The following is a 25,996-nucleotide window of genomic DNA, read 5'->3' as shown; positions in this document are numbered from 1 at the left end:
CCATATACCTCTCTTCTTCCTCTGACTGCGGTGATTGAGCAGCTGATAACTTAAAATGAGCAGCAAGAGGAGTACTCACTGGTTTAGCATCTTTCATGCCAAACCTCTCCAAGATTTTCTCCAAGTGCTTCTTCTAGGTCAGGAATAGCTGGTTGGCTCCTCGATCTCTTTTGATCTCCATGCCAAGGATTTTCTTAGCTGCTCCCAAATCTTTTGTTTCAAATTCACTTTTCAGCTGACTTTTCAAATTGTGAATTTCTGTCAAATTCTTAGCAGCAATGAGCATGTCGTCAACATATAACAATAAGTAAACAAATGAACCATCATTTAACTTCCGGAAGTAAACACAACTATCATACATGCTCCTCAAATAACCATGACCCAACATAAAAGAATCAAACCTTTTGTACCATTGTCTTGGAGATGCTTTAATCCGTACAAGGATTTCTTCAACAAGCAAACATGATCTTCTTTTCCTTCAATCTCAAAACCTTCAGGTTGATGTATATATATATTTGTTCCTCAAGTTCGCCATGTAAGAAAGTTGTCTAAACATCAAGCTGTTCTAACTCCAAATCATACATGGCAACTAAGGCAAGCAAAACACGAATGAAGCTATGTTTAACAACAGGTGAGAAAATATCATTAAAATCAACTCTTTGTACCTGACTATAGCCCTTTGCAACTAATCGTGCCTTATACCGTGCATCTTCAACCCCTGAAATGCCATCCTTTTTCTTGAAGACCCATTTGCAACCAACAATTCTCTTTCCTGATGGCGGCTTTACAAGAGACCAAGTACCATTCTTGTGGAGAGATTCAACTTCTTCATTCATTGCAATCAGCCGCCTGGCTGAATCACCACCAGAAATTGCTTTTGAATAATTTGATGGTTCTCCAATTTCTTCAGTTTCCTATGCAAATGAAAAAGCAAATGCAACATAATCTCCATACCTTCCTGGTTTTTGAATTTGTCTCCTTGGTCTGTGTGTGGCTATGGAATACTTATTTGGTTCAACTTCAGGCTCAACTTCTGGAGCTTCAACTTTTGGCTCAACTTCAGGAGTTTCAACTGTATTTTGTTCCACAGTTGATGAGCTTGGCTCAGAAGGAATGCCAAGCTCAACCTCCACCTGCTCATGTATACCTTGCTCTCTATTCTTATTACAAGAACTAGAAGACTCTTTTCTGGGATGTAACATAGAGGATTCATCAAAGGTTACATCTCTGCTAATTACAAATTTTGGTGACTTGGGATCAGGATACCATAGTCTATATCCTTTCTCCCTAGATGCATATCCAAGGAAAATACACTTTTTATCCCTTGGCTCCAATTTTCCTTCATTCACATGCATGTACGCGGGACAACCAAAATTTTTTAAATCTGAATAATTAGCAGGAGTACCTGACCACATTTCCTCTGGAGTCTTAAAGTTCAAAGGTGTAGAAGGAGCACGGTTGACAATATAACAAGCTATAGAGATAGCTTCTGCCCAAAAGGCGTTTGTCAACCTAGCATTTGAAATCAAGCAACGAGCTCTTTCCAAAAGAGTTCTGTTCATCCTTTCTGCAACACCATTTTGTTGAGGGGTCATCCTCACAGTGCGATGTCGAGCAATTCCTTCATTTTTGCAAAATTCGTTGAACTCATCATTACAAAATTCCAAGCCATTATCTGTTCTAAGCAGCTTGACTTGTTTTCCTGTTTGCTTCTCAATCAAAACTTTCCATTGGTTGAAAGTTAAGAAAACATCACTTTTATTTTTCAGGAAATAAACCCAAACTTTCCTTGAATAATCATCAATGAAAGTTAGCATATACCTAGCACCACCTTTTGACGGGGTACGAGAAGGACCCTAAAGATTTGAATGAATGTAATCCAAAGTACCTTTTGTTCGATGAATTGCTGGAGATTTGAAGCTGACTCTTTTCTGCTTCCCGAACACACAGTGTTCGCAGAACTCCATGTTTCCAGTACTTTGTCCACATATGAGACCTCTTTTGCTGAGAATGGAAATACCTTTCTCACTCATATACCCTAATCGCATATGCCACAATTTGGTGATGTCGGAATCAGGTTGATTTGATGTGGAAACTGCAGCAGCACCTGTAACAGTGGATCCCAATAAAGTGTACAATGCACCAGATCTGCGTGCTTTCATGATCACAAGAGCACCTAGAGAGATTTTCAAAACTCCACCTTCACCTGTGTATTTGCACCCAAGAGATTCTAGAGTGCCTAATGAGATGAGATTTTTCTTTAAGTCAGGAACCTATCTAACATCAGTGAGAGTTCTCACCACACCATCATGCATTTTGATTCGGATTGTACCTTTACCAATAACTTTGCATGGAGCGTTGTTGCCCATCAAGACAACTCCACCTCCAACAAATTCATATGTGGTAAACAAATGCCTATTGGGACACATATGATAAGAACAACCTGAATCTAAAACCCACTCATCATTAGATTTAAAGCTATTGTTAGTAGCTAAAAATATTGTTCCCTCGGTCTCATCTGCAGCTGCACTTGCTTCAGCGGTGTTGGTATTTTAGTGCTCATTTTTTCTTTTCCTTATGCTTTTCTTTGTTTTTTAACTTATAGCATTCAGAAATAATATGACCTTTCTTATGACAATATTTGCACACAACATTTCTGTATCTAGACATTGACCTTGATTTAGACCTCTCACTACTTGATTCTTTCTTATCGGATCTACCTCTTACAAATAAGTCTTCCCCAAGGGGTGTACTAGTTTCACCATTAATATCTCTATCTATCTGTTCTTTTGATTTTAAAATAGATTTGATATCTCTATAAGAGATATTATCCTTTCCATAAAGCATAATATCTCTTATATGTCTGAATGACTGGGGAAGGGAAATAAGCAATAACACGGCTTGATCCTTATCTTTAACTTCAGCATCAATATTGCTCAAATCCATAAGAATGGAATCAAATGCATCAAGATGTGAGAGTATAGAAGTACCTTCAACCATACGAAATGTGTAAAGTGTTTGCTTCAGGTAAAGTCTATTTTCCACTGTCATCTTCATATACAGGGTTTTTAATTTTTCCCACATGCCTTTGGCTGTGGTTTCTGCGGATACTTCACGTAAAACCTCATTTGAGAGATTTAAAATGATACCTGATTTTGCCTTTTTATCTATGACGGCAAACTCGGGGTCCGTCATACTTTCTGGCTTCTTTTCTTTTCCTTCCAGTGCCATATCTAAGCCGTCCTAAATTAGGATAGCTTCCATCTTCAATTGCCACATCCTGAAGTTTGCACTTCGATCAAATTTCTCAACAAAAGTTTTTGTTACAGTCATTTTTGGCTACTGAAATTTACCTAGTTAGATCCGACTCTGATACCAATTTGTTAGGATCGGTAACCCGAGTAATGAGAAATTTAGCCAAACAATGTTATAATGACAATAACAAAGACAATAGTTAGTTGATAACAACAGCAAGTAGAGAAAATAAATGAGGCACAAATTTAACGTGGTTTGGTCAGTGTGACCTACGTCCACAAGCGGAGAGGAGCAATTTCACTATATCAACAAGAGTACAATAGAGAGTACAAAATTAGAGCAAATACTCTAATTACCCCAAAAGTATCCCAAGAGAATAACCTCACAAGATCACTCCAAAGAAGGGTTCACACAAGTGTTTCCCAACACATAACTCTCTTACAATAATACTCTAAATAAAAAGAAAGGGAGGAAGAAGAAGACAAAGCTAAGAGATGAGAAGCTCTTGAATTGTTTTAAGTGTGTCTTCAAATGGAGACAAATGCCTTCCTTTTATAGGGGCCAAACTTGGCCTCCAAGTTGTGGAAAAAGAAAATGAAAAATAATCAAAAATTTCTCATCCATACAAGCAAACTTTGGCTCCAAGCATAATATTTTATTTCAAAATAAGGCCACATTACAACTACTACTACTACTACAACAACATACCCAGTTAAATCTCACAATTTGGGGTCTGGGAAGGGTAAAGTTTTAGAAGACCTTATCCCTACCTCGGAAAGTAGGAAGGTTGTTTCCGAAAGACCCTCGGCTCAAGAGAAAACATGACCAAAAAAGGTCAGATAAGGACAAACTGTTCAAAGCAGTATGAAAATGAAACTAATTGAAGCGAAAAAGTCATGATAAAGCAGTCTGAAAGAAAAGAGCAGTAGGTACCATAGATAAATAAGATAATCAAATAAACAACAGATAGTAGTAGGAACAAAAAGACAATAAACTAAAGAGCAAAATTGCGACTACTAGTACGAAGGGATAAGCGGGATTTTGCCCACTAGCCTTCTATCCTATTCTGAGTCCTCCATAGCCTCCTATCTAGGTCAGGTCCCCAGTAAGTTGGAACTGCGCCCTGTCCTGTCTAATGACCCGGCCTACCTCTATCTCTTCCGAAACCATCCATAGCCAATCTCTCGCACCTCCGCACTGGGGCATCTATGTCTCTCCTCTTCACATTCCCAAACCATCTCAGCCTTGCTTCCCGCATCTTGTCCTCCACCGATGTCACTCCCACCTTATCCCAGATATCTTCATTCCTAATCTTATCTCTCGTAGTGTGCACACACATCCATCGCGACATTCTCATTTCCGCAACTTTCAAATTTTTTGACTGGCCAACATTTCGCCCTATACAATAAAGTCGGTCTCACCACCACTTTGTAAAACTTGCCTTTAAGTTTTGTTGGCACCTTCTTATCACACAACACTCCTGAAGCGAGCCTCCATTTCATTCATCCTGCACCAATACGATATGTAACATCATCGTCAATATCCCCATTTCCTTTTATAATAGACCCAGAATACTTGAAACTTCCTTTCTTTTGGACGGGATGGGTACCAAGACTCACTTCCACGTCAGCATCATGTGGCACGTCACTGAACTTACACTCTAGGTATTCTAGGTATTCTGTCTTGGTCCTACTCAACTTGAACCCTTTAGACTCCCGAGGTTGTCTCCAACACTGCAACTTGGCGTTAACTCTGCTACTAGTCTAGTACAGAGAATAAAACTAACTTATCAAAACAAAAACTATTTTTCCATAACTATTTTGTTTCAAGTTATAGAAATAATATGATAATATCACATTAATTTTGTAGGTTGGGAGCTCAAGTGACAACAAAAATTAGTCGACAACTACTTTAAGAGCAGGGCTACAGCATATTTCCTCGTAAGATTTTAAAAATGGAAAGGGGCCTAAAATAACCTTGAACTATTAAATCTCCATTTCACCGTATAAAAAATAAAATAAAAAATACAAACCCAGGTCATTACAAACCATATAAAAAAAAAACCATGAACCCATTCCATTACAAATCGTGAATTGTGGTGCTTCAATTATGATGGTTCATTTTTTATCTAAATTATTTATGACTTTCAGCATTTTACTCTGCATATCAGCTGTATTCTTGATCGGCCTTGTTATTTATGTGACTCTGATATATATATATATTTTGTTGATGATACCACATCACGCAAAATTATGTGAATTTCCAGTTCCATGTCTTTATCTTCATCTTCTGTTACTGCTCATGATGAGCTGTGATATTGTGAAGCCAATTACCATACTCGTGTACCACATGAAGTAAGATTTTAGTAAACTTTATGAATGTGGACATTACTGAGCTTAACATGTCAAAATTTGAGTAGAAATTATGATTTGTTCTCTTTGAGTTCACGATTTGTTATGAAATGGATTCGTGGATATTTTTTATATGGTTTGTAATGACCTAGGTTCGTATGTTTTTTTTTTTTTTTTTTGATACGGTGGAATGGGGATTTAATTGGGGCGGGTCGGGTTTTATTAGTTGGATCGGGTTAAATGGGGGGATTAGTTTAAGTTAATTAAATTGTCAACCAATCAAAGGGTGCCACGTAATAAATGAAATGAGTCCGTTAAAAAATAAGGGTATTTTAGGCCCCAAAGGTTGACGTCAGGGGCATTTTAGGCCCCAAAGGTTAACGTCAAGGGTATTTTACGCCTCAAAGGTGGATGGAAAGTATTTTTACACTAAATTCAATAGTTCAAGGGTATGTTAGGCTCTTTTCTGTTTTAAAAAAGAACTACTTCAACCTTCAATTTTCTAAGAACCAACAACTTGAACCCTCTGTAAGTCGGAAACCATGTTTTACAACTATATTTCATCTTTGTTTTGCAGTTAAACAATTTTTCAAACAAATGTATTTATATTAAGTTCAAACCAATTGTCACAAAGGCATAGCGAATACTTTGTAACCAAATGAGTAATCCACCCCCAGCTCTAGTGTTAGGGAGTGTGGGGCGTGCAAGCAGAGAGTAAATCAAATGTTTGTTCCTTTTTCTCAAGTCAGCCAACGAAAAGACTAAATTTACTTTCTTCACATGGAGTCAAGCTAGCTGTACAAAACACCATAATACAAATATACCCCAAAAAATCAGATAAGGAGTAACTTGGGGACTAATATGCATGAAGTGGCAGCATCCAACACCATTATCCTTTGAGTCAAAAAATGTGGATTAAACAGAGGATACAAGCTGCTATTCCAACAAATAAATCACTAATTCACCTCTATTGCTGCAAAGAATTCATCTACATTTATCTCATTTACCAAAATAAAAGATTCATATGCACATCATTCTGACAATTGCTGCCTAAGTCACCTATATTTACCTCATTTACAACTGAGCTTGCATTTACCAAATGGGAAGGAAACCAAAATTATCGATTAATATTCACATCACTGTGACAATCAATTTACAGGATGCAAAGGTATTGGATAATGCTGCATGGTTAATCGAACAAAAGCTTGCGTCTAGCTGACTTGGAGTAGTTTCGGATAGGTTCTTTATCTCTCTTCTCTCCAGAAGTATCCGCACTAATCTTTGGACATCCGGCTTCACCCTCCCCTGGCTTCTCATGACAAGGGACTTTCGATGATCGATAGAAGTTGGTGATGCTGAGTTGAACACCTTTAGGCGATTCTGAATTTTCAGTCTTCCCTGGTCTTTTTCTTCGTGATTTTGATTCTTTTAGTTCCTGGGGTATCACAAATGAACGTTTAGTAAACAAAACAAACATCCTTGCAGAATGGAATGGGGCGGGGAAGCGAAGTAGGGTAGAGAAAAAAAATGCATCATTCTTTACCTTGTTTCTCAAGAACTGGGACACCTTTTCTGGAAAAGCATTCTGTACAAGCACCATATCTTCTTCAGTTGACAAAAAGCTGCACCCGTCGATATGAATCTGCAGAGCATCAGGTTCATCGAGCAAATCTGTAGACTCATCAGCTATTCCCAGCTCCTGCTCCATATCATGGCCTTCAGAAGGTATGCAGATTTCATTGCTCGTTTCACGTGTTGGTTTCTTCCAATTGATTACGTAAAGTTGATGTCCGAATCTTGTCTTCACCCTCTGAATGGAATCAAACTCAAATTGTCCGCATAACAATTGATCTTTTGAATTTGAGGTCACGTCTCTTAGAAATATGGTGGATAACATAGGAAGCATTCTTTGTCGTATATAAGATGGCTCCCAGTGCTGATAATAAGCCAGATAATCAACTAGCATATCCATCTTTGGACTTCCCCATGATAAATGATAATCACCATCTGCCACAAAATTGCCAAGAGGGTGAACAAGGTATAGAAATATATTTTTTTTTTGATGAAATAACAAGGTATAGAAATATATACATACATTTAAAAAAAAAAAAATTGTCTTGAGTTAATCGTAGACGATATATGCAAGAGGGCACCTTATATAAAAAAAAAAAAAAAGGGTAGCCCGGTGCACTAAGCTCCCGCTATGCGCGGGGTCCGGGGAAGGGCCGGACCACAAGGGTCTATTGTACGCAGCCTTACCTTGCATTTCTGCAAGAGGCTGTTTCCACGGCTCGAACCCGTGACCTCCTGGTCACATGGCAGCAACTTTACCAGTTACGCCAAGACTCCCCTTCAGAGGGCACCTTATATAGGAGTTCAGAATACTAAAATGAGATAAATTTCCGGTAACATGAAATAGCGAAAGTTATTAAATTAGGAAAATTAACAAAATATGATGATACAAACTCCACGAGTCATAGAAATTCATATAACAAGACTAACTCTCCTAACTTTCAATACATTCTCTCAAGCTCAAAGTACTGTTATAGCTACCAAGGATGGGCCATCCATGTTATATCTTCACACTCCAAATGGGCGTGCAGGGTGTAAGAAGCCACACCAGTTAAGTGAATGGATGTACGTCTGTTATATGGCCTAGGGCAATATCATCATACCTGAGCTAGCTTCCCGGTTGAATTAGGCACAAGGTCCAATTTGTTAATAAGAGGCTAGGAAAATCATACAAGTACGCCTGACAATGAAGACCGAAAATGTAGAAAAGTAGGACTGAGAGTGGTGGGAAATCCTACTTGGCTCTAATGAGTAAGCAGCACACAAGAGTGACCAAAACAGAATTTTACTGGTCCTCTGGATAAAGCACTGGGTTCACATTTATAAACAAATTCATGAATTAGATGTCATCGTGACTGACGTAACTTAAATAAACCAAACTAGAAAAAGTACCTTTTATTTACATGCAAACTGGTTTTCTCAAGTTGCTTTCTCTGAACATGCAGACAGCACTACAAATTGGCAGACTATATACATGAAATCTTTTATCATAATTGCTAGTTCACTCACCATATTGTTGTTGCTTGTTCAAGTACATTTCTGTGATCTCATTGTTTGGGAAGTTCTGCTCCGAGGCTATCATTTTGCAAACTTTAATCTTCCAATTCTCATTTCTTTTCTGCTCTTTTTCTTTATTATCCTGTCATATAATACCACGGCCAGCATTAATGAAGTATGATACCAGAAGGAACTCCCTGAATAAGAAGCCTGACAAGATAACACATCATTTTAACAAAAGATCAATGAAGCAGGTTATTTCATATGTACCAAATCACATGAGGAGCAATTACACTTGAAGCCCAACGGTTTCTGTATGCAACCCTCATTGGCAGTGGAACTGCAATACTGACAAGCAAACTTGAGGTGAGCTTTCTTGCTCCCTGGATGCCCACAGAGCGAACAATGTCGTGCTTTGGTTTTCCGAGGGCTCTCATCTGAACTGGGTACAGAGCTACTCTCTAAGTTGACATCACACTGAAACACCTGTAGATCACCTCCACCTATTTCCCGCAACCTGCATTGAAGGGCAGTTAACCACTAATCATTGTTTTTATAGCAACAACTTAAATTTGAAAAATATCATCATTGACTCTCTACGCCCCATAATCCAACTGCTTACTCAGTCCAAAAGAAATACAAACCTATACAAGATTTCATCATCACTAACAGATTTGACAAAACGATATGCTGTTTCAAGCCCGATCCCAGGTACACCAGTTAAGTTGTGATCATTTCCCACCAAAAGCGAAATTGCTATCAACTGATTCCTCCTCAGCCCAAGACCAGACTCAATATCTGACATGTGATAGCACTCAAATGGTTCCTGCACGAAAAATGATATGCATCGTCTGGGAATATTGAATTTGGACTCAATGTACAACATGTGATATCAGTCAAATTGTCCGTATACAAAGTTGTGGCATTTTCCACTTTCAACTTGTTTCACTAGATAAATAACTCGATCGGTCTCTCGTACAATACAAAGTTCATGAAAAATCTTATCAAGAGTTATGCTACTACATCCCCTTCTGATAGAGACTATTTAGTGATGCAAGAAAGGTAAGAATTATAGAAGTACTAAACCAAATATGAATTAAGAAACTAAAAGAATAACAAAAGAGTACCAAGTAGCCCTGACTAAGGTTTAAAAAGATTCCCGGGGGTACTACAGCTTGCGTGGAAGGCTAGGGTAGTTTTTAAAAACCGCAAAGACAGAAGACGTCGTAGGGAACCAAAGGAATACTACTCTCTTGTATAGTTATATGAAGTGTTACTAGAATACTACTCTCTTGTATAGTTATATGAAGTGTTACTAGAATACTACTCTCTTGTATAGTTATATGAAGTGTTACTTATCACTATCATAAATGGCTAAATATGAAAAATATTACAAATATTCACATAGAAATCAAAAAAGCCTAAATCACATCATTCTTCTTATAATTGACGTTATAAACTTTCATTTTTGTAAAAGTACAACAATTATTAAAAGACAGCGAAGAAGACAAACTCTATGGTAAGAAAAATTAAAGACATTATCTCTAGTATATTTATTTATCAACACCTATTTTGTTAGGCATCATATATCTATTCTATTAACAATTTTGGTAAGAGCAACAACTCATTTAGTTTCAACTTGTGTTACAAGCATTTGCTCATGTATGAGAACTAATTGTAAGAATGGGCACCCACCATATCCCATAAGCAGAAAACAACAATGAAAGGAAAAGAGATTCAAAAACACAATAAAAGAAGAGTAACCTAACCTTACGAAAGAAGAACAACAAATAGGAGCTTAAATCTTTGATTTGTTTCGTACTACATATTTATATACACTGACAAAATGTTTACACCTTTCATATGTTCTCTACCACATAAAAATACTTGGGAGCTTTAGTAACAGTATCTTGTATAACCATGACCTCATGCGAAAGAAGAGTCCAAGTAATAGCATCTAGTTTAACCATGAGCTCGTGTGAAAGGACAGTCCAAGAGCACTTACATTGGAGTTGGGTTGCATATTTTTGATAACACAATTGGCTCCGAAGAGAAGTGCATCACTGTCAGAAGTAATACAAGCATCAACTTGTCCTTCTCTATTCAACTGTGCACAGAGTGCTTCAGCTTCTCCTTTTGCTTTTAAAACTGGGACTCCAAGAAGTTCAAGCAACTCCTAATGGAACATAATAATTTATACTTTAGCTAACAACCTGAAACATGTCATGCTAGCAGCATGCAAGAGAGGAAGGTCAAGCTCACTCAAACATCTAAAGAAGAACTTCCGTGTCTGGTGAGTTGTAAAAGTAAAGGGAAGTTTGATAAAATCAGCAATAAGAGACAGTGCTACCTGTAGTAAGTAGATTAGGACTAAACATCGCCGCATTTCCAGAACAAGCTAAACCAAATTCAATCTTTAAGTTCTTCTCCTTTAATACAAGGTGTATATATACATAATCTTGTATTTCTCCCATTATGACACCACCCTCAGTTTCCTTCAGCTATTATGTAGTAATATTATTCCTTCCATCTGAAAATATTGAGTTGATAACCTTTTGCATTTCGTGGAGAACAGTCAAAGCAACATGAAAGACACTAAAATTTGCACCATTTCACCTATGTTGGGTCATAGGAAAAATGAGATATTATGGCATTTTACAATACTGTAAAAGAATGTGATGGCTTATCTTATTTGTTGCTTCAGAATAAAGTAGGTATAGCTCCTTAACCAAAGTTGTTTCCTAATCCTACTTCTCAATCTCTTGGTGGTAAATTATCCAAAAAATTATCATAGCCCCAATCCTTGCTATAATATTTAAAGAACCCTAGGCATGTGTCACACTGAACTGCAAAGGAGAAAATTTGGGTTCCAAAGAAGCATGCTGACAAGAGAGTCAAGAACAAAAATAGTGAAAGTATACAAACTCACAACACATTCTTTTTCGCATTTCTGAAATGCCTTGTTCCTTTCAATTGAAATGCCCTGGTCAGCCGCTGGAAAACTCGATAAATCAATTCCTGATGCCCGAAAAAATCGTGCAATCCTTGCCTGAGACTTAAGCGGTGATGCAGTACCATCCGTGACAAAAACAGGAAATGCACCAAACTACAAAAACATCAGACAACACTTCCATCAAATACTAAAGTTTGCCGAGCAGCAAACCATATGCTCCCATAGAGTAACCAATACAGAAAAAGGAAGTCTTTACAATGAATATTTTTTCTTATGCTCAAAAGGTCTTTACACTAACTCCACCTATCTAAATTTTGCAAAACAAATACAATCTACAATCCCTGGTGTAAAAATTGATTGACTGACACTGTTGAAAAGAGCCAAATTTGTACAAATGATTCATATAATTGATTGACACTGTCTTGACAATGATGATCAAAGATGCCATGCATACATTTGTTAAGCAAGCTCAATAATACCCACTCATCCCAAAAACAAAAACTTTCAACAATGATGATCAAATATTCAAATAATTGACTTCCAAGTTTGCTCTTTTCTATTTAACAAAAAAAGAACACAAACCCACCAATTTTTTTCCCTCAAAAACAAGAAAACTAATTCAAATTCTTAGTTGGGTGTCTGTGGATACAGTGTACCTTAGAGAAGAATGTGAATATTTATAATATTGATTTTTTCCCTGCTTTTATACCAGCCAAGATTGCTCTTTTTCATTTTTTTTTAAAAAAAAAAGAACACTACTCGACAAATTTTTTTCCCTCAAAAACAAGAAAAAGAATTCAAATTCTCAGTTGGGTGAGTGTAACTATAGTGTACCTTAGAGAGGAATGTGAATATTTATAAAAAACTGATTTTTTTTTCCCTGCTTTTTATACCCACCAAGTTTGCTCTTTTATATTAAAAAAAAAAAAAAGGAAAAAAGAACACAACCCCACAAATTTTTTTCCCTCAAAAACAAGAAAAGTAATTCAAATACTTACTTGGGTGTGTGTAACTAGAGCATACCTTAGAGAAGAGATTAATGGTACGGAAAAAAGTGAGTCTAATATGTGGATTTCGAATGTTTCCCTTAAGTGCAGTTTCTTGTTGAACGATCCAATAAGACAAGTCAACAGCAACACGTTTGTTTCTCAAGAAATCAAAGTTTTCTGCTCGAGCGTAAGGTTTCAGTAAATCCCAGAAGTTTCCACCAACACCCATTTCATCCTCACATGAATTAATTAACTTTCAGACAATTGGAAAGGTTTGTTTGCTTGAGAGTTGCAATTTGAACCGCATGGGGAAGAAGGGGAATTTTAGCCGTTGTGAAATTGCTTAGGTTGGTTGGGCTCTTTTATTGTAATAAGCCCAATGGTGAACAATTTCCATTTTTTTTTTGCACGGATTGCCCTTCTTTTGGGGCGGTCTTTAAATTTTGCCCCTCATATTTGTAGTCTTTAAGTTTTGTCCTTCGCTTAGATGCCTGAGGTTCTGGGTTCGAACCCCCGCTCAGGCATAAAATAAAAAAATAATTTCGCAAGGCAGGACTGGGGGAGTGTATGCCGGATCCGACATACAATCCTTAAGGAAAAACTAAAGTTATGCCGGAGGGGGCAGACTTTGCCTTGAGGCATATATTTTATTTTTTTTAATTTTCAAGGTAAACTTTTAGTTATGCCTTAAGGAAAAGTTCCGTCTTATGGGCATACTTTTAGTTATGCCTTAACTAAAAGTGTGCCCCATAAGACATAACTAAAAGTGTGCCCCATAAGACATAACTAAAAGTATGCTAAGGCAGAATTTTTCCTTAAGGCATAACTAAAAGTTTGCCTTATAAGGCAAAGTCTATACCTTAAGAAAAAGTTCTGCCTTATGGGGCATACATTTGGTTATGCCTTAATTAAAAGTCTGCCCCATAAGGCATAGTTCCTTAAGGAAAAGTTTTGCCCCATAAGGTATAGCTAAACTATGCCTTGAGGAAAAGTTATGTCCCCTCCGGCATAACTTTGGTTTTTCCTTAAGGACTTTATGCCGGATCCGGCATACACTCCCCCCAGCCCTGCCTTGCGAAATTATTTTTTTATTTTATGCCTGAGCGGAGGTTCGAACCCAGAACCTCAGGTATCCAAGCGAAGGGCAAAATTTAAAGACCACAAATATGAGGGGCAAAATTTAAAGACCACCCCAAAAGAACTGCGAATTGCCCAACAATTTCTTGGTCGGCCCAAGATTTGCTAGTAATTTATGGGGCAAGTGCTAAAGATAGCCTATTTCAGGACCCCATTTAAGTTATATCCGGAGTTCTTAAAATTTTGCAAGTTTATCCACTTTTAATCAACTTTTTTTTTTCAAAAGTCAACATCCTTTACATTGACCTAATATCCAAACGATCCAACAGTACCAAAACAAAATACAGCCAATTACAAAACAAACATCAAAAACCAACATTCTTTACATTGACCTAATATCCAAACGAACCAACAGTAACGAGAGTAAAGCAGAAATAAGAGTAACGAGAGCAAAGCAGACAGGGGGCAGAATAATGGGATAATACTAAGATTACACAATCTTCTTGAACTCCCCAGAGACATTTTTAAGATCAGTTCCTGCTTTTGCATCCTCCAATGCATTAAGAACCTCTAACAAGCTGCTCCGCCAATTCAACAGTTGGGTTGTTTCCAATCAAGTTCCTCCACTGAGGGAAATTGTTGTAGGCAGCGTCCAGATTACTTGATGCATCTTCAACATTCTTGATGCATGTCTCCTCAATTCCTTTAGCATTGCCCTCAACCACAGCTACAATACCAACAACATTGCCCTCAGCCACACCTACAATACCAGCAGCATTTACCTCACCAGGATTGTCCGCAGCATTGCCCTTAGCCACACCTACAATACCAGCAGCATTGCCCTCATCAGGATTGTCCTCAATATTGCCCTCAGCATTTCCCTCAGCCACACCTACAATACCAGCAACATAGCCCTCATCAGGATTGTCCTCAACATTGCCCTCCTCATTCACAGGAAAAGGAATGTTTTTAATCTTTGCCCACCTGTATTTCAAGTGCGTAGGTGTGAGACATTTCAGTATTGCTAAATCAGGATCATCATCAGATAGTACGGACTTCCACTTATGTTGTTTATCCTGATGCTTGGCATACCCTAGCCACATGGCAAAGTCATCAGCGGCCGTCCGTTTTGGAAACGCTACAACCTGATTCTGTTCATTTACCCTGTCTTTAATTTTTGACCACCTGTCTGAGAGTTGACTAGCTGTGCGACATTTCAGAATTTGAAATGCTGGATCTGCATCCTCAAGCAGCAACTTCCATTTCTTGTAAGAATTCCCGTACTTCGCATACCCTAGAAGTAGAGCGTTGTCATCAACATCTTTCCAAACAAGAGACATGGTGAAAAACTTGATTAATGAAGGGAGATAACGAACTGAAACCCTACATTTGAAAGTAAGAAAACTTCAAGCTTTTTTGCAAAAACTTAAGTCACATATGCCTGATCATTTTTTACCTAAATTTCAGCAATTTTGCATGAACTTAAGGTACATATGCCTAAGTTCAGCTATTTTTTGCCTGAAATTAAGACATATATGTTTGAAGTTTAGTTAGTTTTTGCCTGAACTTAAGGTATATACGGTCGAACTACAATATTTTTTGTTGAACCATATGTTTGCCCAGAAACAACCTGTTCTTCGAATTTCAACAATTCAAAACACGATTCAACACTCATATCTACCTTTGAATGAGTTCGAACTTGAAATGTAAATTTCAAATATCATAAGAACAAACTCAATTATCAATGTGTCAAAAAAAATAAAAAAAAATCTAACAAACCCATTTTGCAACAATGGCGATTTGCCAATAGTTTCAAGCTATTCCAACAACCCTCTTGATTTTAAACTCACACTTCACGTTCAAAATTCGAAACTCACTTCTTCAAAACATTATACTTCAATTGCTACAGATTCAGAAAACACTATTGTACATCAACTAAAAGGAAGAAGGCGAAGAACTATACTTCAACATGTTTTTGTCCGATGTTTGCCGAAACTAGGTAAACGTTAAAATAATTTAAAAATACAGGTACAACTTAATTGGAAGCAACCAAATATGATGCCCCGTGAATTTTGTACAGAAATTTATTAACAGTGAAAATTAAAATAGTGAACGTTTTGCCGGTTATCCCTTCTTGGTATAATTATTTAGTAAATGATTCGCTTTTTTTTTCTTGCAACTTTGGACCTTTTAAACCACATTATAAAGATCTATTTTGAGTTAATTAAAAATCTTATGAGAAAGCGCTAAATCACATTCTAAAATTCGTAAGTTATTACAAAATTTAGACGACAATCTAAAATTTTATTTGTAAAGTTGAACAATATAAGAATAGATACTATTTAAACTTGAGTCTAACATTATTCAGAGGATAGTTTATCAAGCGCTATATTTACATAATTCTTAAGCATAAAAAAATAATCTACATCTGTATTTATATTTATATTTTTTTTAAAAGCATGAATACAAATGTTGGTTGACTAAAATATCCTTCAAAATATTGAACGACTTTCATTCCCTTAATAATCTCTAATCCTATTTCTTTTGGACATAATTCTTAAACCTAAAAATCTAAAACTATAAACCTAAAAAGCGCAGGTTAGCAACATTCGTTTGGAACATAATCCTATTACGTACTACTAGGAACTATTTCATTACTACTAGGAATTATTTCATTAAGAGCTTGTTTGGATGGACTTATGCTAATAAGCTGCAAACAGCTTATAAGCTAAAAAAAAATAAAAATTGAGGTAGTCTAATTTTTTTATTTTTTTTTGGCTTATAAGCTGTTTTCAGCTTATAAGCTGCTTTAGATAAGCTAAGTCAAATGGACCAAATTATTTTTTTGAGCTTATTTTAAGCACAAAATGACTTTAAGCTGGCCAGTCAAACACTCAAAAAAGCTAAAAACAGCTTATAAGTAACTTATAAGCCAATCCAAACGGGCTCTAAGTAGATTATGTTCCAAAGGAATCACAATTTCATGGATGTTTTCAAGTTAACAATTGGTTTAATTTATAAATAATTTGCACAATATTTTGAAACTCAATATTAGAATGAGTCTTGTCTTAGGTAAGTGAAAAATACCAGAGATAGTTTCATGATATTTTCAAAAAATTCATGAGCGAGGGAAGTAGAATTTTCATATAGTCATCCAACTTTCACTTTTATTGCACTGAAATCACTAAATTAATATTTATAATGACACAAGTTTGTTCAAGTAACATAGAAAGTCACTAAATTGTTTTCCGTATCAAAAGATTCATTTGACTTTGCCCTAATATCACGACAGGTCATTACATAAATTTTTATTGTTAACAACTATACTTTTATTTGGCACAATTTAACAACTATTCATTTGCAACAACTATAAGGAAACAAGTGGTATATCAATATTTACATTGTGTTACTAATTAAATCATGCAAACCGGTAGTACCATATTAGAAAGTTAGAAAATGTTTGTAAAATAACTAAACAAACAAAAAATGATATGCTAGCAAATCATTAATTTTTAATTTTTTTTCAAGTTACTTATTAGTAGAGAAAAGGGAAGAATGTTTTTTGTAGTATAAGATCCAATAATTAGAAAATCAGAGAATTTATAAGATCCAATAATTAGAAAATCAGAGAATTTATCTTATAAGGTTCTAACAATATCTGATTATGTTAAATTTAAATATTAAGTGACCACACCACATGTAAGTACAACTCATTATTTTATCATAAATATTACAATAATGGACAAGAGATATTCGTGCAACGCATGCACATAGAGACTAGTCTAAATAATAACTTTGAAAGGTGACATTTGCTTAAATTAGGAAAATATGGGAGTCTACAAGAAGAATCCTTTTATTCTAAGATTTACTCCCTTCTTCCAGAAAAGATGCTAATAGCACAACTAGTAATTAATTGAACTCAATCCACTATAATACTAAACTTGTTTTAAAGTTTATATAATTAAATAGTCGTTTCACTACTAAAAACAGTGAATTTTGACCTCATGAGATTGAAAAAGACAAATTTTGGACCTCAAGCCCATGTCGCTCGAGGTCGAAAATAAGTTTTCTACCCAAATTAAGAAAATACAGTTTTTGACCTCATGAGGTCGAAAAAAATATTTTTATTTAAATATTATTTAACATTTTCGACCTCATCTGGATGAATATATAAAAAAAGAAATCAAAATTTCGACCTAATGAGGTCGAAATTTAGCAATATTGATGTCAGATTTTGACCTCATTAGGTCGAAATTCAAAATAAAGGCCAGCATTTCGACCTCATGAGGCCGAAATTTTTATTTCTGGGAATAATTTTGACCTCATGAGGTCGAAAATTAGCACTATTTGGGCTAATTTTCGACCGAATGTGGTCGAAAATCTGATTTTTTTTCTTCCAGAATTTGGCTGCTTCAACCTTACAAAAAACCAATTCATATCCAATTCTCATTCTACGACCAATTGAACCACTTCAACAATGCAACATAACAACCACTTCAACCATAAACTACGTTCTGCAACCAATTGGTTCAAAGTAGTTGCAACAATACATCAAATTCAACTTCAAATTATTTCTAATTCGAATTAAAACTACATTCAAACACTTAAACATCATAAACTTAAACAATATATACACATCCAACAAAACATAGAAAAGTTAGAATCCAAAAATATACGAATCAAAAAGGTCAACGTTGGGTGTTAGTGACGTGATCTGTATCATCCCCACTAGACTCATCAACAAGACCATGATCTACGTTAGTACGTGACCTACGTCGTCTACCTTGGGAAGGTCGGGGGAGTTGTGACCTACGAGCATCCTTGGGACACGGGGGAATCAAAACCGCCTCAGAATTAAGTAAGTGTCTATTTGAGTCTGCATATCTCACGAGGTCGAAATTTGATTTTTTTTATTTTTAATTAATTATTTTATATTTATATAATTTAATTTTGTATAAAACATCTTTTTTCCATTTATTATTTGTACAAAAAATAATTTCGACCTCATGAGGTCAAAATTATATTTTCCCGTTAAAAGATCGACCTCGTGAGGTCGAAATTTCCAGATCGAAAATGCCTGTTTTTTAGTAGTGTTTGCATATTTGTATCAATTATTACTATTATTATTATTATATCTTTCTTTTGGTTTAATTTCTTTCAAGTCGTACAAAATCGCCAAAGGAAAAGAAAATATCTGACAACAAAAGACAAAACATATTGATATTGGAAGGATTCGCAGCATTACATCACATTGTTGAAGGCCAATTTTACGGTAGCAAACAGGCCACGGGGATAGACAAGTCCAATTTTGACCTGTGTATTGGGAGATCCATGAATATAACCTTGTTATGAGATGGACAATACAAAACAAAACCAATTTCTAGAGTTTATAGTGATTATTGTTTCATATTTGTTGCTATATGGAGCAGCATTATAATTCGGCTACAACCCCATAAACACATCCAAAAAAGAAAAGAATTACTAATATTATTGAATACAAGATTACAAGTATAGGGTAAATAAGTCCCCCCCCCCCCCACCCCCCCACCAAAAAAAAAAAAAACATAGGATTTGTTAATATAATGCTAGGTCATGTTTTCTTTTATGTATAACTAATACATGTATAAATTATGCGAAAATTTATGTATATATTATTTTATACATGACATAATATTGTGAAATAAGAACGCAGATATTAATAGTAAATGATTATAATAATAAAAATGAACTCCCTACGTTATTAAATCCCGCAGTACAATTCCTACGTTATTAATCCTTACATGAATTAACTTCAAACCAAACGCCGCTTAGCGATTAGCATTAGGACTAGATATATATATATATATTGTCGATGCCACTTGAACGAAGAATAGGAAAATCAACAGCGTAGGGGCTATGGTAAAACCTGCAACATTGGATACCTTAATTGGTGCAGATCCCTAGGAACCAAAAATAAAATACTAAAGGACTTTACCACTTTGTGAAATATCCATTATTTGTAGGAGTAAAAGGAGACAAGTTTGATGCAAAAATCAATTTTTCGCCTTCCAATTGATTTGCAAACAATAATAATACAAAATAAAAAATTGTTTCAGTCCATGCGTGCTGCATGCTCTTTTAACTATTTTTGCATCCAGCACGAAGGCAAGGCTCTCCATACTTCTTCACATTTTCTCAACTATGACTACTCTTCTTTTTTCTTTTAATTTTGTGCTAAACGACAAAGCCATGAAAGTTAACAAAGTCAAATCAAGTCATCTTTGTTTGTAGTGGCACATTTTTCACATCTTGAAACAAATTATAATTAGTAGTAGCAGATTAATTAGTATATTTGCGAATAAAATCATGCATGTTATGCAAAGATTTGTTATTAACATGTCAAGCAATGTCATGTACTAACTTAACAAACCGACATATATTTTAGACAAATTGAAGGTTCTCCACATCATTAAGTTCCTTATGTCTATATACATTCAAATGAGTTCAATTTATGCATAAAAAAGGCGTAATGTATGTTCACTGTTCACACCACCAGATTGTGTACAAAGAGTTATGTGGACCTATCAAAAGAACTTATAGGGTATTACTTATTATTTAGAATAGACATAAAAGCACATAATACTACTGCATTACTCTCTCTCTCTCTCTCTATATATATATATCGACGTATATAAACTTAAACTGTGTTTGAATGGTCTCATCATTTTTTTTTTTGATTAACTATAACGAATTATTCTTCCAAGATATAAGTATTACGTAAAGAGCGTGATTCATACTTTTGAAATGGAAGATACAGATTATTTGAAGTACAAATAGTTTGTTCTAATTAATTAACAAAAGATTAAAATTGTATAAACATGCTGTTTCCTTTTGAGTTTTTCCCAACATATCTTCAAAATAATACTGCCTCCAATTGTCCTAAGTAGTCATTTTGACAAATTGAATTTGTTTTAAAATATTTAACATTCAAGAAATCATTTTTTTCTTCAAATTTATCCTTACTGTTCCAATTTCTAAAGTAAAATTAGTGAGACGTTTAATAGAGTAGTTCACATTTATATAAATGATTACTTAGGCAAATATTCATATATAACTAAGGATATTAGATTTTTTTTTAGGAGAGTTCTGTAAAACTCTTAAAAGATTGATATATGGACTGAACGGAATACTTATTGATCTGTTCCAATCTTAGGCAATGCAATTTTATCAGAAAATAAAACAACCTTAATTAAAATATCACGTTTTAAGACATTAAAAAGAACATATAACTTTTATTTTTAAATCAATGTACGTATGTCTACTTATAATCACTCAGTATACTATTCCATCATCATAGCTAGAACTGCGTTATCCGGTTTGAACAAAGGTGTATATATACATATTTAAAGTTTTAAACTCCTTTAGTTTATATGTACTAATTTATAAAGGTTGAGAGTCTGGAGTATCTTAATTAATTAATGATACTCCTTAATATTAGTGTAGATAGATAGTGCAGGCACGTAGGAGTTGCGGTGGGTAATTGCATGTGATAGAAAGGTAGGAGACAAGTCCAGCTCTGCAGAAATGGTCTGTAAGTAATTACAAATTTGTCAGTCAAAATCTCGGCTTCTTTTGGCTCTTCTCCGACATCCCTCAACCACCAAATATATACTACTATAGTACCACATTAAATCTGTCTTCCTAAATTTTTACTATTACTAAATTATGATCTTATCAATGCATCTTCAATAAACAAGAACTAGTTAGAAGCATCCATGCTTCTACGTGTGCTTTGTCTTCTTTGTCTTGATCCATTGCATCGGTTCTCTCACTTTTGGAACCTACCTCTCTCTTTCTCCCTTTCATATATTTTTTTTTTTTTTTTTGCTATAATTAATATTCAGTATTTTGAAATTTACTAACTGAATTAATCTAAATTCGCATCGAATAAATCTATTAAATAAATAAATGCTTTCTTATCGAGAGGTTTTCATTTACAGATTTCAATCTTAATTATAAAATCTGATTAATCAAGGAGTAGAGAAATTTTCATCATTTCATAAATATACCTTTTAATAATTAAAGAGTAAAATATTCCCTAACAAATAGGGGTGAAGTTACAAGCGGTGAAAGATCGTGAGTTCACGAACCTCTTTTTCGTTAATCAGCTCAATTATTAATTCAGCTTACTTTGGCTCACTCGATTGAGTCCATCTAAATGTTGGAGTTGATATATAGTTCAGATTGAACCATAATATTTTTTATCAAAATATTTATCTTGTTTGATATATTATATACAATCATAATAACAAAAAAATAAGTTTTATTATGAACCTAAAAAAATTTAAAACTTGTTAACAATTGAGCAAGTTATGAGTTATGACGAGCCCGTTTGTTAGTCTATTTCAGTCTAGATTTTTCGCCCATTTGACATCCCTCTCCATCTCACTCTCTCTCCTCTTATATATACCCTCTCAACTTCACTCTTCCCTTCAACTCAACCCCACCAAAACCAAAGAAAGAAAGAAACAAACAAACAGAGCGAAATCATACTCTTTGACAAGAGTCTCAGCCATGGCTTCTTCAGCTCCTAGTCCACTTGCAAGATTGTCACTTGAGCGTAGACCAAAATTGCTTAAAGAATTTCTTCTTCAAGACGATCAATATTCTTCTTCACCTAATGATTTTAGGTCAAAAAATGCTCAATTACTTAGAAGTCGATCGTCTAGAGCTGCTACTGCTACAATTTCCGCTATTAACAAGGTCATCAACATTGTTAAGTTCTTACCCTTTGCCTCTGTGAAATCTCCTTCCATTTTCCCCAGAAGCATTTCAAGAAAACTATCAAGGAAGACTAATAACTACAAGAAAAGTCAAAAACCTAGTAATAACATTGACCAAAATGTCTCGGTCCCAGTCAAAGTCAAAGACATCCTACGATGGAAATCATTTAGAGACTTGGTTGAGGAGAAGTCTACACCGTTAGATTCTTCTTATTCACCATATAGGTGCGCTACAACAACCACTACCACCAGCACCACCACTACAAGCAGCAAGAGAACAAGTTGGTTTGATAGTGATTTTACTGCGGAGGATTTACCGTCATGGTGGGGTGAAAATGGTGAATTTTTGGGTGAATTAGAAGATGGGATGAACAAGGTTGGTAGAAAGAATATACTCGAGGAAAGTAGCACTGTCGGTGGGTATTGCATGGGAACCACAAAATCAATCAATAAGGTAAATTATTTTATTACCATAATCTTGCATGAAACTTTGGATACCTATAGAAATATTTAAATTTAGTACTCTAATTTTGTCGTTTTTTGGTATAGCCTTGTCTAGAGGCCAGGCTGACATGGTCTCAATAATGAACTTTGACTACACTTGAATTATTAATTACTTTAATACAATTAGGTTAACAATAATATCATAACCAAATAAAAAAAAGTTATATTTGTTTATTTGTTTTTTAACTTAGAAAAGATTTTAACGATTGTATTTCTTTTTTAATTAAACAGGAAGAGTTATGCTTTGATGAGAATGATCAGCACAGCCCAGTTTCAGTTCTTGAATCTCCATTTCAAGAAGATGATGAAGAAGGAATTATGGCCTTCTCTTTCCACCGAAACCTTGCTAATTTAGACAGTAAGTCTCTACCTTAATTTACTTCTAATTGATTACCTTTATTTTGTTATATATATGGTATAGAAAAATTGGGCAACAACATTACCACATATAATAGTTTGCAATCAGTCTACGAGTAATAAATATCACGTATAGTTACTTTGGAAAGTCTTTATTTTAATTGAGTGCTATAAGTTCTGCACATTAAAGGTAACTTTTAGTAACAAGCTTAATAAGGTAAAATAAAGTAATAACTTGTTATAACCAGTTGTGTGTATATGACTTTGCTTTTTTAAATGACGGAATATCACATGAATCTAACAATAATTTTTCTCATTACATTATAGAAAGGAAAAGCATGCTCATGGAAAGAATTCAACAATTTGAGAGTCTTGCAGAAGAAAACACCAGCTTTAAAGAAGAAGAAGAACTAAAAGAAGATGAAGAAATTGAAGAAAAGGCAAAGCAATTATTGATAAATTTGAAAGAGATGGAAGATTGTGAAGCAAACTATATGGATGATGATCAGCTTCTCTTTGAATTCTTTTGGAATGAATTGATTACAAGTAGAAAGGTTCAAAACAATGTTGATGAAAAACTAATGAGAGAAGCAAAATCTTGGATCAACGGTGATTACAATGGGGAATTTGAATGGGAGATTGAGGATAAAAGAGACGCCTACATAAAGGACATGGAAAGAGTGGCAAAGTGGAACAAGTTTGAAGAGGAAAAACAAGAGTTAACCTTGGACTTGGAGTTTGAAGTGTTTAATGATTTGATCCGTGAAGTCTTGGAAGATGTTTTTTCTCGTAATTGTTAGATCATATTTTAATAGAATTAGAACAAGGAATTTCGAAAGAATTCCATGTATATTAACATGTGCAGAACATGTTATATATACAAGTGAATTATAGACCGGTTAGACACTATTTTCTACGACTTATGTATAGTACTAGTTATAAAGCCCAGTATTTTTCAAAATTCGTAGACAACAAATTATGTTTCTCTTCCGATCAACGAAAGAGGAGTAAGTATAACAGTAATGGAACTTCTTGTTTTCTTGTTTTGGTTGCTTTTAATTTGTACATTATCAAAGTTTCAGTATTTTTTTTTCAATCAAACAGAGTCACGATTTTATTGACACTAAAAAGAAGAGTTGCAAAAGGGGGCTAAGTCTGACTTTTTAACTACAAGATGGGAGTTTGTAATATGGCTGACAAACTTATCCGAGTTAGCCGGTCCCTCGACAGGAGGAAGGGCGGTGGATTCAGGGTCGCGGTAGGATAATTGGCAAAAGTACCTCAACTTATTCAAGGAAAATGCCTCCGCCGCATCAGCCTCTCCCCCGTCGTCCTCTTTTTTCAGAGGACTTTCGGACATGTCCCCTGCACCGGACTAACTGGAATCAAAGAATTAGTAGATCTGTTCCGCCCAAAATGGGAATGGGCTAGGGTTATGAACTTATAATCTGATGATCGAGTAAATATTATTTTCTGGGTGAAAAAAAAGTGGGAAATATTTATTGAGTATATAAGGTAATAATGTTTTATAATGAAATAAATTAGCAGAATAAAAACAATAAATTTTATTAATAACAAACAAAACTTTAATATCTATTTATACACTGAAAATAACATGTAATAATAGCTTTATAAATATATTTTAATGCAACTAATACAAAAAAAATACAATAGAGAAAAATTCTTAAAATTATTTATTTATATTGTAAATAAATTTTAAATTATAATTTAAGAAATATTTCATTAATTTCAACCAAAACTTGTTTATTTTTATGAACAATAGAGAATAAGAGAGACGTTAAATTTAATTATACATAGACATGCTTGTACATACATATATTTAATGCATATGTAGAAATAATTTATAAATATTACTATACTTTGGTAATAAAATTTCCAGTTACAAAAAAAAAAATGAGCTAACAATCATAAAAAATAGCACTAGATTTCGTGAAAAATTCATAAAAGTATTATTCCACTTAATATGTTAATGAACTTAAATAAATTTTTAAATATCTAAGTTAAAAAAATAAATATTACATATAATATAAAAATGTGTTATATAAATGGAGGATTGAAAACAACAAGGACGAAATAGACATTGCATAGGATAAAAGGGGGAGAATGACTAGTGCTCAAAGTTGAGGGGGGAATTTTATTTTTAAAGCAAAGTTGAGGGGTGAAAATGATTTTAACCCAATAAACAAATGAGTAGTCAATAAGTGACAGTAAGCTGTAGATTCAAGGTGGCTCATGCATATTTGGACTCTTCTTCTTGATTATGAATGAAGTATTTGCCATCTATCGGTGTTTAACAAGCCTCTAACTTGTTTTGGAAGGTCACCAAAAGTATAATATATACAGTTGTTCTCTTGATTGCGGCTTGGAAAAGCTAGATTATCAGCAGCTTTGTTAGCTTCTCTGAAGGGGTGTGTGGTAATGACTTCGTGGCTGGTAACTAATTTTGTTGATTTCTTTTATGGTTTCTGCAATTCTCCAGGGAGTTGACCAGATGCCATTTACAGAATTATGCACTAGCAGTGAATCACTCTCACTGTCTCACGTAGTATTTCTTGTTTCTATGATTTTCTGTTGAGACTTTTGGCCCCGTTAACTAGAAAACGTAACTTCAAAATTTGTTTCTCAAAAGCTTTCTAAAACCTAATTGCCCGAATGGTA

The 25,996-nt window shown here is 34.7% G+C and overlaps 2 protein-coding genes across 3 annotated transcripts; one reads left to right on the top strand and one right to left on the bottom strand.

The window, feature by feature from the left end:
* Positions 1-6,545: 6,545 nt before the first annotated feature.
* LOC132645653 (flap endonuclease GEN-like 1) lies at positions 6,546-12,964 on the bottom strand. Of its 2 annotated transcripts, XM_060362759.1 has the most exons (8): positions 12,652-12,964; positions 11,605-11,781; positions 10,681-10,851; positions 9,320-9,501; positions 8,946-9,192; positions 8,688-8,817; positions 7,150-7,613; positions 6,546-7,041 (listed from the first exon to the last, which is right to left on the bottom strand). In XM_060362759.1, exons 1-8 carry the CDS (start codon positions 12,844-12,846, stop codon positions 6,796-6,798), a joined length of 1,812 nt encoding a protein of 603 aa, XP_060218742.1. In that variant the 5' UTR covers positions 12,847-12,964; the 3' UTR covers positions 6,546-6,795. The 2 variants fall into 2 exon arrangements, with proteins under 2 accessions (XP_060218742.1, XP_060218743.1); XM_060362760.1 differs by lacking the exons at positions 11,605-11,781; positions 12,652-12,964 and adding an exon at positions 11,026-11,199.
* Positions 12,965-22,138: 9,174 nt separating this feature from the next.
* LOC132645652 (uncharacterized) lies at positions 22,139-24,360 on the top strand. Its single transcript, XM_060362758.1, has 3 exons — positions 22,139-22,910; positions 23,192-23,318; positions 23,645-24,360. The coding sequence occupies exons 1-3, from the start codon at positions 22,248-22,250 to the stop codon at positions 24,115-24,117; spliced, it is 1,263 nt and encodes a 420-aa protein (XP_060218741.1). The 5' UTR covers positions 22,139-22,247; the 3' UTR covers positions 24,118-24,360.
* The last annotated feature ends 1,636 nt before the right edge of the window (positions 24,361-25,996 follow it).

Source organism: Lycium barbarum, chromosome 6 (genome assembly GCF_019175385.1).
Source record: "Lycium barbarum isolate Lr01 chromosome 6, ASM1917538v2, whole genome shotgun sequence".
NCBI lineage: Eukaryota > Viridiplantae > Streptophyta > Magnoliopsida > Solanales > Solanaceae > Lycium > Lycium barbarum.
The sequence above is the reverse complement of the archived record's forward strand: the minus strand, read 5'-3'. Positions and strand labels throughout refer to the sequence as shown.

Excerpts from the sequence above, each read along its gene's own strand:
- LOC132645653 (XM_060362759.1), bottom strand. The coding sequence starts at position 12,846 with ATGGGTGTTGGTGGAAACTTCTGGGATTTACTGAAACCTTACGCTCGA. Across the intron at positions 10,852-11,604 it reads AATGCGAAAAAGAATGTGTT|GAGTTGCTTGAACTTCTTGG; the intron begins GTGAGTTTGTAT and ends ATGTTCCATTAG. Across the intron at positions 7,042-7,149 it reads CCCAGTTCTTGAGAAACAAG|GAACTAAAAGAATCAAAATC; the intron begins GTAAAGAATGAT and ends GTGATACCCCAG.
- LOC132645652 (XM_060362758.1), top strand. The coding sequence starts at position 22,248 with ATGGCTTCTTCAGCTCCTAGTCCACTTGCAAGATTGTCACTTGAGCGT. Across the intron at positions 22,911-23,191 it reads CCACAAAATCAATCAATAAG|GAAGAGTTATGCTTTGATGA; the intron begins GTAAATTATTTT and ends TTAATTAAACAG. Across the intron at positions 23,319-23,644 it reads AAACCTTGCTAATTTAGACA|AAAGGAAAAGCATGCTCATG; the intron begins GTAAGTCTCTAC and ends ATTACATTATAG.